This window comes from Hemibagrus wyckioides, linkage group LG19, assembly GCF_019097595.1.
Source record: "Hemibagrus wyckioides isolate EC202008001 linkage group LG19, SWU_Hwy_1.0, whole genome shotgun sequence".
In the NCBI taxonomy this organism is placed as follows: Eukaryota; Metazoa; Chordata; class Actinopteri; order Siluriformes; family Bagridae; genus Hemibagrus; species Hemibagrus wyckioides.
Genome location: NC_080728.1, coordinates 21,785,001 through 21,800,000, shown reverse-complemented (window position 1 = coordinate 21,800,000; position 15,000 = coordinate 21,785,001). Strand labels below are relative to the sequence as shown.

The 15,000-nt window shown below is 41.0% G+C and overlaps 1 protein-coding gene across 3 annotated transcripts in view; it reads left to right on the top strand.

The window, feature by feature from the left end:
* Nucleotides 1-15,000, top strand: part of syt1a (synaptotagmin Ia) — a 294,930-nt gene that overhangs the window by 237,166 nt on the left and 42,764 nt on the right. For 2 of the 3 annotated variants that reach the window (XM_058416698.1, XM_058416697.1), the window contains 2 exons: nt 928-1,100; nt 12,165-12,290. In XM_058416698.1, the coding sequence (XP_058272681.1) occupies nt 928-1,100; nt 12,165-12,290 (299 nt within the window). The remainder of the gene's footprint in view (nt 1-927; nt 1,101-12,164; nt 12,291-15,000) is intronic. The other variant, XM_058416699.1, reaches the window with a different exon arrangement.

The window sequence follows — 15,000 nt, the reverse complement described above, 5'->3', positions numbered from 1 at the left end:
AATAACTCAGCAGTTCATGATGGTGGCCATGTTGCCTCAGGTTCTGCTGCTAGTGAAGGTTATGCTACTCATCCAATGGGTTCACAAAGCCTAAACTTTACACAAAAATATGAGGTGTATTTTATCATGGCAGCCATTTTGGCTCAGGATTATTATAAGTAGTACTCGGATACATGAGGGTTTATTAGCAGAATCAGTTTGGGAACTAGAATTAAACTTTACCTCAAATTAGCATACATTAAAAAAAGCACGTTAGCGGTTAAGTGCTCCAACAAAGAGATTCGTCCTTATGATTGCAGGTTCCGTGTTCCAAGAACCTGAGAGTACTACATCAAAACAACCAAAGAAAAAAAATATGGCACTGGGAAGAAGAAAGCCTGAGAATGTAGGAGCAGGGAGAGCTGAGATTTGGTGATGGACATGATTTCATAGAGTAGGACTACAGGAGTAAGGAGTCTTGGGATTTAGGAAGTGTAGCTTCTGGAAGAACCCTGGGAATATCGGAGACAGTGAGAACATTGTAGCATGGGTAATAGGGAATTGGGAGGAAAGAGGAACCTGTGGCCAAGAACCTGAAAATCTAGAACACAGAACCTTCTGAACACAGATCCCTGGTGAGTTAGAAACTTGGGAACAACATCATGAGAACTTAGTGGACTAGGAACACAGGATCCCTGAAAAACAAACAGAACTCAAAAATCCTTGAACCTTCTAAACTCAGATCCCTGGTAAATTAGGATCCTGAGAACCTAGTGGACTGGGAATAGAGGGAATTGGGTAAATGACCATGAGAACCTAGTGGTTTGGAAATGTAGGAACCATAGGGTATGATGGGAACAGGACCCTGAGGAGCTCATCGCTGTAGAGCAGAACTCTGAGATGATCCTCTCCCAGTAACTAACACACTGATGTTTTTTTCCACCGCAGTGCCATCATGGGCCATCGTGGCCATTGCGTTCGTGGCCGTGGTCCTCGTTGTGTCCTGCTGCTTCTGCATCTGCAAAAAGTGGATATTCAAGAAGAAGAACAAGAAAAAGGGCAAGGACAAGGGCAAGAACGCCATCAACATGAAGGACGTGATCGAGGGAGCCAAGACGGAGGTAAAGGCACTGCAGAGCCGCCTTGCTTGCCTCGGTTTTAATCAGTAGAGAATGCATGAAGACACTGTTGCTGAATTTATTCTAGTACTTTCTATCACACGCACTTTACTGCGATGTGGCTCACTGTTGATATGAAACCTGCTCTGATCAGATCACATGTCTCTTAACGCTGTTGCTTGACTGCTGACTTTAATTACAGGATTGAAAGCCTGGCATGGTAAATGGCACAAAAGTGTAACAAGCTGCTTTCTGCTAGCTAAAAAATGATACTGTAGTTTATGTTCTGGAATTTTCTGTTTGTTTTTCTCTCATTTTCTGTAGTGCTGCATATGATTACTGCTTATACTATGATGTGGGATCGACCCGGAGAAATGACGCTAGCTAATTAGCCAGAGTGAGAAGGAGGCTCGCCCCCTTTTTTAACAACGCACTCGTGAATTAGAGCGTAAATTGTGACAGCGGCTCTCTGACCTCGCTTTGCATATTAATTGACACAGAACACACGCAAGACACACTTTAAATGAATAATTGACAAAGTCGCCTTAATTTGCCGTGTAAAAGTCGGAAAGCCGAAATCACTTTAATTCGGATTAGCAATTGAAGAAACACACACACACACACACATTCATTTTAGGACTTTAAAGATTTAGGGCTTTAGGAATAAAAGATTTGTGGAATTTAAGATTTTAAATGAATGTAGTATTTGGGAGTTTAGAGCTGCATCCCAAATAACAGACTACACACTTACACACACACTGCACACTACACACTTACACACACACTGCACACTACACACTTACACACACACTGCACACTACACACTTACACACACACTGCACACTACACACTTACACACACACTGCACACTACACACTTACACACACACTGCACACTACACACTTACACACACACTGCACACTACACACTTACACACACACTGCACACTACACACTTACACACACACTGCACACTACACACTTACACACACACTGCACACTACACACTTACACACACACTGCACACTACACACTTACACACTGCACACTACACACTTACACACTACACACTTACACACACACTGCACACTACACACTTACACACACACTGCACACTACACACTTACACACACACTGCACACTACACACTTACACACACACTGCACACTACACACTTACACACTACACACTTACACACTACACACTTACACACTTACACACTTACACACTGCATACTACACACTTACACACACACTGCACACTACACACTGCACACTACACACTTACACACACACTGCACACTACACACTTACACACACACTGCACACTACACACTTACACACACACTACACACTTACACACACACTGCACACTACACACTTACACACTGCACACTACACACTTACACACTACACACTTACACACACACTGCACACTACACACTTACACACACACTGCACACTACACACTTACACACTGCACACTACACACTTACACACTACACACTTACACACTGCATACTACACACTTACACACACACTGCACACTAAACACTTACACACTGCACACTACACACTTACACACACACTGCACACTACACACTTACACACACACTGCACACTACACACTTACACACACACTACACACTTACACACACACTGCACACTACACACTTACACACTGCACACTACACACTTACACACTACACACTTACACACACACTGCACACTACACACTTACACACACACTTACACACTACACACTTACACACTACACACTTACACACTTACACACTTACACACTGCATACTACACACTTACACACACACTGCACACTACACACTTACACACACACTGCACACTACACACTTACACACACACTGCACACTACACACTTACACACACACTGCACACTACACACTTACACACACACTGCACACTACACACTTACACACTGCACACTACACACTTACACACTACACACTTACACACACACTGCACACTACACACTTACACACACACTGCACACTACACACTTACACACACACTGCACACTACACACTTACACACTACACACTTACACACTGCATACTACACACTTACACACTTTCACACTACACACTTACACACTTACACACTACACACTTACACACTACACACTTACACACTTACACACTTACACACTGCATACTACACACTTACACACACACTGCACACTACACACTGCACACTACACACTTACACACACACTGCACACTACACACTTACACACACACTGCACACTACACACTTACACACACACTACACACTTACACACACACTGCACACTACACACTTACACACTGCACACTACACACTTACACACTACACACTTACACACACACTGCACACTACACACTTACACACACACTGCACACTACACACTTACACACTGCACACTACACACTTACACACTACACACTTACACACTTACACACTGCATACTACACACTTACACACACACTGCACACTACACACTTACACACACACTGCACACTACACACTTACACACTGCACACTACACACTTACACACTACACACTTACACACACACTGCACACTACACACTTACACACACACTTACACACTACACACTTACACACTACACACTTACACACTTACACACTTACACACTGCATACTACACACTTACACACACACTGCACACTACACACTTACACACACACTGCACACTACACACTTACACACACACTGCACACTACACACTTACACACACACACTGCACACTACACACTTACACACACACACTGCACACTACACACTTACACACACACACTGCACACTACACACTTACACACTGCACACTACACACTTACACACTTACACACTGCACACTACACACTTACACACACACTGCACACTACACACTTACACACTGCACACTACACACTTACACACACACTGCACACTACACACTTACACACACACTGCACACTACACACTTACACACACACTGCACACTACACACTTACACACACACTGCACACTACACACTTACACACACACTGCACACTACACACTTACACACTGCACACTACACACTTACACACACACTGCACACTACACACTTAAACACACACTGCACACTACACACTTACACACACACTGCACACTACACACGTACACACTTACACACTACACACTACACACTACACACTTACACATTTACACACTACACACTACACACTGCACACTACACACTTACACACACACTGCACACTACACACTTACACACACACTGCACACTACACACTTACACACACACACTGCACACTACACACTTACACACACACACTGCACACTACACACTTACACACACACACTGCACACTACACACTTACACACTGCACACTACACACTTACACACACACACTGCACACTACACACTTACACACACACACTGCACACTACACACTGCACACTACACACTTACACACACACTGCACACTACACACTTACACACACACTGCACACTACACACTTACACACACACTGCACACTACACACTTACACACTGCACACTACACACTTACACACACACTGCACACTACACACTTACACACTGCACACTACACACTTACACACACACTGCACACTACACACTTACACACATACTGCACACTACACACTAACACACACACTGCACACTACACACTTACACACACACTGCACACTACACACTTACACACTGCACACTACACACTTACACACACACTGCACACTACACACTTACACACACACTGCACACTACACACTTACACACTACACACTTACACACTACACACTTACACACTACACACTTACACACACACTGCACACTACACACTTACACACACACTGCACACTACACACTTACACACACACTGCACACTACACACTTACACACTACACACTTACACACTGCATACTACACACTTACACACTTTCACACTACACACTTACACATTTACACACTACACACTACACACTTACACATTTACACACTACACACTGCACACTACACACTTACACACACACTGCACACTACACACTTACACACACACTGCACACTACACACTTACACACTGCACACTACACACTTACACACACTGCACACTACACACTTACACACACACTGCACACTACACACTTACACACTACACACTTACACACTACACACTGCACACTACACACTTACACACACACTGCACACTACACACTTACACACTACACACTTACACACTGCATACTACACACTTACACACTTTCACACTACACACTACACACTTACACATTTACACACTACACACTACACACTGCACACTACACACTTACACACACACTGCACACTACACACTTACACACACACTGCACACTACACACTTACACACACACTGCACACTACACACTTACACACACACTGCACACTACACACTTACACACACACTGCACACTACACACTTACACACACACTGCACACTACACACTTACACACTACACACTTACACACTTACACACTGCATACTACACACTTACACACTTACACACACACTGCACACTACACACTTACACACACACTGCACACTACACACTTACACACTGCACACTACACACTTACACACACACTGCACACTACACACTTACACACACACTGCACACTACACACTTACACACTGCACACTACACACTTACACACACACTGCACACTACACACTTACACACACACTGCACACTACACACTTACACACACACTGCACACTACACACTTACACACTACACACTTACACACTTACACACTGCATACTACACACTTACACACTACACACTTACACACTACACACTACACACTTACACATTTACACACTACACACTACACACTACACACTGCACACTACACACTTACACACACACTGCACACTACACACTTACACACACACTGCACACTACACACTTACACACTGCACACTACACACTTACACACACACTGCACACTACACACTTACACACACACTGCACACTACACACTTACACACTGCACACTACACACTTACACACACACTGCACACTACACACTTACACACTTACACACTACATACTACACACTTACACACTTACACACACACTGCACACTACACACTTACACACACACTGCACACTACACACTTACACACTGCACACTACACACTTACACACACACTGCACACTACACACTTACACACACACTGCACACTACACACTTACACACTGCACACTACACACTTACACACACTGCACACTACACACTTACACACACACTGCACACTACACACTTACACACACACTGCACACTACACACTTACACACACACTGCACACTACACACTTACACACACACTGCACACTACACACTTACACACTGCACACTACACACTTACACACACTGCACACTACACACTTACACACACACTGCACACTACACACTTACACACACACTGCACACTACACACTTACACACACACTGCACACTACACACTTACACACACACTGCACACTACACACTTACACACTGCACACTACACACTTACACACACACTGCACACTACACACTTACACACACACTGCATGCTACACACTTACACACACACTGCACACTACACACTTACACACACACTGCACATTTACACACTACACACTTACACACTTACACACTGCACACTACACACTTACACATTTACACACTACACACTTACACATTTACACACTACACACTACACACTTACACATTTACACACTACACACTACACATTTACACACTGCACACTACACACTTACACACTTACACACTGCACACTACACACTACACACTTACACGTGTCGAGCACATGACATGAGGTCACTACATTAGCTTTAGCATTTAGAATAAATCATACACTAACACAAACTCACTATAATCACACACTAACACACACTCACAATAATCACACACTAACACACACTCACTGTAATCACACACTAACACACTCACTGTAATCACACACTAACACACTCACTATAATCACACACTAACACACTCACTATAATCACACACTAACACACTCACTATAATCACACACTAACACACACTCACTATAATCACACACTAACACACACTCACTATAATCACACACTAACACACACTCACTATAATCACACACTAACACTCTCACTATAATCACACACTAACACACACTCACTATAATCACACACTAACACACACTCACTATAAACACACACTAACACTCTCACTATAATCACAAACACACTCACTATAATCACACACTAACACACACTCACTGTAATCACACACTAACACACACTCACTGTAATCACACACTAACACACTCACTATAATCACACACTCACTGTAATCACACACTAACACACACTCACTATAATCACACACTAACACACTCACTATAATCACACACTAACACACTCACTATAATCACACACTAACACACACTCACTATAATCACACACAAACACACACTCACTATAATCACACACTAACACACACTCACAATAATCACACACTAACACACACTCACTATAATCACACACTAACACACACTCACTATAATCACACACTAACACACACTCACAATAATCACACACTAACACACACTCACAATAATCACACACTAACACACACTCACTATAAACACACACTAACACATTCACTATAATCACACACTAACACACTCACTATAATCACACACTAACACACACTCACAATAATCACACACTAACACACACTCACTGTAATCACACACTAACACACACTCACTGTAATCACACACTAACACACACTCACTGTAATCACACACTAACACTCTCACTATAATCACACACTAACACACACTCACTATAATCACACACTAACACACACTCACTATAATCACACACTAACACACACTCACTATAATCACACACTAACACACACTCACTACAATCACACACTAACACACACTCACTGTAATCACACACTAACACACACTCACTGTAATCACACACTAACACACACTCACTGTAATCACACACTAACACACACTCACTGTAATCACACACTAACACACACTCACTGTAATCACACACTAACACTCTCACTATAATCACACACTAACACACACTCACTATAATCACACACTAACACACACTCACTATAATCACACACTAACACACACTCACTATAATCACACACTAACACACACTCACTGTAATCACACACTAATACACACTCACTGTAATCACACACTAACACACACTCACTGTAATCACACACTAATACACACTCACTATAATCACACACTAACACACTCACTATAATCACACACTAACACACACTCACTGTAATCACACACTAACACACACTCACTATAATCACACACTAACACACACTCACTATAATCACACACTAACACACACTCACTGTAATCACAAACTAACACACACTCACTATAATCACACACTAACACACTCACTATAATCACACACTAACACACAATCACTATAATCACACACTAACACACAATCACTATAATCACACACTAACACACACTCACTATAATCACACACTAACACACACTCACTGTAATCACACACTAACACACACTCACTATAATCACACACTAACACACACTCACAATAATCACACACTAACACACACTCACTATAAACACACACTAACACACTCACTATAATCACACACTAACACACTCACTATAATCACACACTAACACACACTCACTGTAATCACACACTAACACACACTCACTATAATCACACACTAACACACACTCACTATAATCACACACTAACACACACTCACAATAATCACACACTAACACACACTCACTATAAACACACACTAACACTCTCACTATAATCACAAACAAACACACTCACTATAATCACACACTAACACACACTCACTGTAATCACACACTAACACACACTCACTGTAATCACACACTAACACACACTCACTGTAATCACACACTAACACACACTCACTATAATCACACACTAACACACTCACTATAATCACACACTAACACACTCACTATAATCACACACTAACACACACTCACTGTAATCACACACTAACACACTCACTATAATCACACACTAACACACACTCACTATAATCACACACTAACACACACTCACAATAATCACACACTAACACACACTCACTATAAACACACACTAACACTCTCACTATAATCACAAACAAACACACTCACTATAATCACACACTAACACACACTCACTGTAATCACACACTAACACACACTCACTGTAATCACACACTAACACACACTCACTGTAATCACACACTAACACACACTCACTGTAATCACACACTAACACACACTCACTATAATCACACACTAACACACACTCACTATAATCACACACTAACACACACTCACTGTAATCACACACTAACACACACTCACTGTAATCACACACTAACACTCTCACTATAATCACACACTAACACACACTCACTATAATCACACACTAACACACACTCACTGTAATCACACATTAACACTCTCACTATAATCACACACTAACACTCTCACTATAATCACACACTAACACACACTCACTATAATCACACACTAACACACACTCACTGTAATCACACACTAACACACACTCACTGTAATCATACACTAACACACACTCACTATAATCACACACTAACACACACTCACTATAATCACACACTAACACACACTCACTATAATCACACACTAACACACACTCACTATAATCACACACTAACACACACTCACTATAATCACACACTAACACACACTCACTATAATCACACACTAACACACACTCACTATAATCACACACTAACACACACTCACTATAATCACACACTAACACACACTCACTATAATCACACACTAACACACACTCACTATAATCACACACTAACACACACTCATTGTAAACACACAGGGTAGCGTTCCCTTCATTAGCCGTGACCCTGAGTGGTAACCATAGCGACGGTGAGGTGTTGCGCGAGTTTTGAGCGTGTGCCTGGTCATTTCTCCCGGTGCGCCCGTACACATGTGTTTGCCCTGTGTGTTTGTGCGGTGTGTTTTAATTTGTGTTTCTTCCTTCTATGTCCTTCCTTATCTGTGTTTTGATGACTTTTCGGGATTGGCACTGGCGGTAGGTTCCTCATTGCTGTTGGATCTTCTTTAGCCTGCTGCGATGATGTTGTTTAGCCTCTTGACTTTAAAGCCTTAGAGAGAATTGTGTAAATTCTGCATACATGTTTATCTACACTATATATGTGTGTAACTCGGCGTACGCACATATATAACCGTATAAATTTCTACACACGAATGAATGAATGAATCTGAAGTGTTCGGGTTACGCTTGGTCCAGGCTGAACCACGTTGATTTGTGTTGGCAGATGTTTAGACGGACGTGTTGTAGTCACGGCTCCTCATTTCACCCACTTGAACTTTCCACTCTGACAATTCGTCCGGCGGGAAAAGACCACTCCACTCATTAGCCGTACAAATTATGCAAAAAGCTTTTCCACAATGACCGGCATGATCTTTCAATCCCCGAGACACTCTTTTTAAAATCACTCTTTTTTCTCTGGGCTTTCAAAAAGGTCAAGGAGAAGATCACAGAAGATAGCTGATGATCAGGCAGCGTTTTGTTATTTTTTTTTACCGTCTCGTCCAGTCACAGTGTTGTTATTATTATTATTATGCAGAAGGAACATGGTGAACTTTCACCAGACTCTGCTCTAATTGGCAGATGTTTTCATCCAACCTGCAAATGAGGACAAAACCAATCCAAAACCAAGCGTCTGGAATGTTTCCTTTACCCAGAATGCGGTCTGCTAGTCCTTCAACCTAGCGTCTCTTACCCTTTTGGAGCTATGAAGCTCCACCAGGCTCTGGGTTGCAAAAATTTTCCACAAAGTACTAAGAATCAGTTCCTCTAGAAGCAAAAGAGCTGAAGAACATTCCAGTGATTGAGTTAAAGGTCTTCCTGAACTCTGGCTCTCTGGAAGTCCTGGGATTTAGCATACACTGCTAATCTGCCTCTATTGTGCCAACATTCAGTCATGTTAACGAGCTGAAATCTGCCGTGATTGGACATCTAGTGAGGTGAGCTAATCAAGATTTTCCTTATCTTCTCAAACAATTACAAGCAATTTGCTATACCTCCATAAAAAACATGGCAAAATGTCTAAAAAGCGCAGCTCAAAGATCCGAGCGTGAAGTCCTGAAGGAAAATCTTCATTAGCCGTCAAGGTCAAAGCTGAAGAACAGAAATCAATTTGGTTCAGCCTTCTGCTCTCACAAAATATTAACCTGACAGCTGATAGGACAGGCCCCATGTTCGTTACCAGCCCTTTTGTTTGTTTGTTTGTTTGTTTGTTTTCTTTAACCACTTCCTGCTAGCATGATGCAAAGGGTTCAGGGGGTCAGTGAGAAAACCCACCTGTTTTGGGGAACGAGAATGCCATGCATGCTTTACTGACTAATCTAGCTTAAAGATAGAGATCTTTAATCCACTGAATGAGAGTTTGAGCACGTTTCAGCCCTCACACTGCAGACTAGCCAGAAAGGAACGAACGCACACTGACGCCACACACTCCACCTCCCTTCTTCTGACTCCTTCCATGCCTGAAACATCACCAAAACGATTCTGATCTGCTTCTGAGAAGCTCGATTTCCCAAAATGCTTGCACCCCCATTACACTCATCCTCTGTGCAAACCATCTGATGATTGATTTGATGAGGACTAGGCTGTAGAGGCGCTTACAGTTTGCTGATGGGGGATGGGATGGGGGTCACGGTTCGGGGTTTGAACCATCACCAAGCATGTCGTGGTGTTGATCACTGTGGTGTTTTTAGTGCTCGATCCCTTTAAAAGAGGTTTATACAGGAGACCATGGCTTGGCGGCTCAGCTTCAGGGAATGGGGCCGAGTGGACTGACTCTTGGTGGATGTCTCCTTCAGGCTCTGAAGGACGAAGACGAAGTGGAGACCGGACTCTCGGAGGGCGAAAAGGAAGCCGAGCCTAAGGAGCAGGAAAAACTGGGCAAATTGCAATACTCACTGGATTATAATTTCACAGAGAACACGGTAAGAATCCGGGGCATGTCCTGTGTGTCGGTGATGTTATCAGTGTTTCTGTTCTCATCTCGTCATGAAGGGACTTCGGAGCTCAGCTGCCATCCAATCATCTCACCAATAAAAGATCTATAGATCACGTAGGTCTACGAAGTGTCTAACAGTCAGAGTAAATCTCCACTGCTGCCATCTGATTGGTTGTTTTCACTTCCTGGATGATTAAACTTAATCTTAGCTTCACCAAAGCATCCCAGAATTCTTTGAAGTTCTCAAACAAGACTTAAGTTCTTAAGTTAGACAAAGTTCTTAAAAAGTTGCTGTTTTTTTATGAGTTCAACTCGTGAGTTAAAAGATACAGATTAATCTGATTAGAACATGGAATTATGAAGCCATAATGAAAGAAAAAAAAATAAGTCTTGCTTAATCAATTTCTATAAATGTGTAAGTTTTAATTTTCAGTTTAACGTCCAACAAAATGAAACAGCATAATTAATGATCTAATGACATCATAATATCAGTCTGTACATTAGACAGGGTATGAGTTCATTTATCTCTAAATCTTAATCAATCTAATGACTCTGTGTGTCTTTATGGAGAGATATTAATTTATTTACCGAACAATTGGATGTTTTCAGAACACAGGATTCCTCTTTTAAACTCGTAGCAGTGAGACACAGTGAGACACAGTGAGACACAGAGAGTGTAACTCTCTGTGAGAGCTGTGTTCAACTGTTCCAAATATCACAGAGTCTGATGATCTAGTGTTCATTTCTACCTAATTCCTGATGGACTGAACACAATACCAGTAATCAGATTCCAACTGGTCCCAGTCTGAGCTCTCGTCCCTACATGAATGTCTGAAAACTGGAAGCCTGAATCCTTCTATTTTCTGCTGTTTATTCCGTGTGGTTTGGGATGAAACCTAGTTCTCAATAAATAAGATACATTTAAATGTATTAAAAATGTAAAGGCTTTTAGGCTTTTATTCACGTCTGCAGGATTTTCTGATTCATTAAACCACAGAGAGAAATAATCTAAATAAAAATCACCTTGTGGAAGAGTCGAGAGTCAAGAGAGACTGATTCAGTAAATTCTCCGTAAATTTTATGGTGTGAGTTTTCAGATCTAGCTAACTTTACTGCTACGAGTGTGCAAATGTGTCCTTTATCTGGAAAGCTAGAATGAAAACCATTAGGAAATACCCAGTAAGACAGTCTGATTATCTGAGCGTATGTAAAGTCTCTACTCTTCTGTCTGAAGATAACTTAAGGAATATCATCGCTCTTCTTGCTCTGGGACTCGGAATCCGAGTCGATGAAGGACTGAAAGTTCCTCCTCATACTTTAATAGAGTGAAGGTGATATTAGTCTGTGGTTTTTCTCTCCAGCTGATGAATGTCCTCCTCGCTGACGGCAGTTAAATGAGGGGTAAATGTGCAGCGGTGAACCTTCATAAACAAACCTGACAGGACGAGATGATCTACTCTCAGCCATCACACAAACAATTTAACCTTTAAAACTCTCACTTCTCTTTCAGTCTGGGTGTGAAGTCGTGTGTCCACCATGGAGAGATGATTCCAGTTCAAACACTCACAGCTTTATTTCACCAACTGTGCTGCATATTTCATATAATAATAATAATAATAATAATAATAATAATAATATAGCCTAATAATATAACAGAATAAGTCTTCAGTCAGTTCATTCAGGTACTTGTGCATGTGTGCTCTACTACTCCTGCTCTATTTCATACAAGTAGAGTTTAAACTAGTGATATTCTGGATGGTATGGATAGTGACCCGTACTATCCCATGATAGAGACTTCAAAGAACTTTTGTACATCGCTCTGTATAAATGCCATAAATATAAATATAAATATAAATATAAATATAAATATAAATATAAGTATAAATATAAATATACAGATGAGTAAAGGTGAGTGTAGATTTAGTAAAGGTTGAGTATAGGTGAGTATAGATGAGTATAGATGTAGTACGAGGGTGAGTATACATAAGTATAGATTTAATATGAGGATGACTATGGGTGAATATACAGTAGATTTAGCATGAGGATGAGTATAGATAAGTATAAATGAGTATAGATGTACTTTCTTTAATATGACCATGAGTATAGATTTGGTATGGGAGAGAGTATAGGTGAGTATAATCAAGTATACATTTAATATGAGGAGTGAGCATGGGTGAATATAGGTTTAGTATCAGGATGAATATAGATGAGTATAGAGGATTATAGATTTAGTATGATGAGTATAGGTGAGTTTATGTGAGTATAGATGAGTATAGATGAGTGTAGATGAGTATAGATGAGTGTAGATGAGTATAGATGAGTATATGTGAGTATAGATGAGTGTAGATGAGTGTAGATGAGTGTAGATGAGTATATGTGAGTATAGATGAGTGTAGATGAGTGTAGATGAGTGTAGATGAGTATATGTGAGTATAGATGAGTATATGTGAGTATATGTGAGTATAGATGAGTATATGTGAGTATAGATGAGTATAGATGAGTATAGATGAGTATATGTGAGTATAGATGAGTATAGATGAGTATAGATGAGTATATCTGAGTATAGATGAGTATAGATGAGTATAGATGAGTATATCTGAGTATAGATGAGTATAGATGAGTATAGATGAGTATAGATGAGTATATCTGAGTATAGATGAGTATAGATGAGTATAGATGAGTGTAGATGAGTGTAG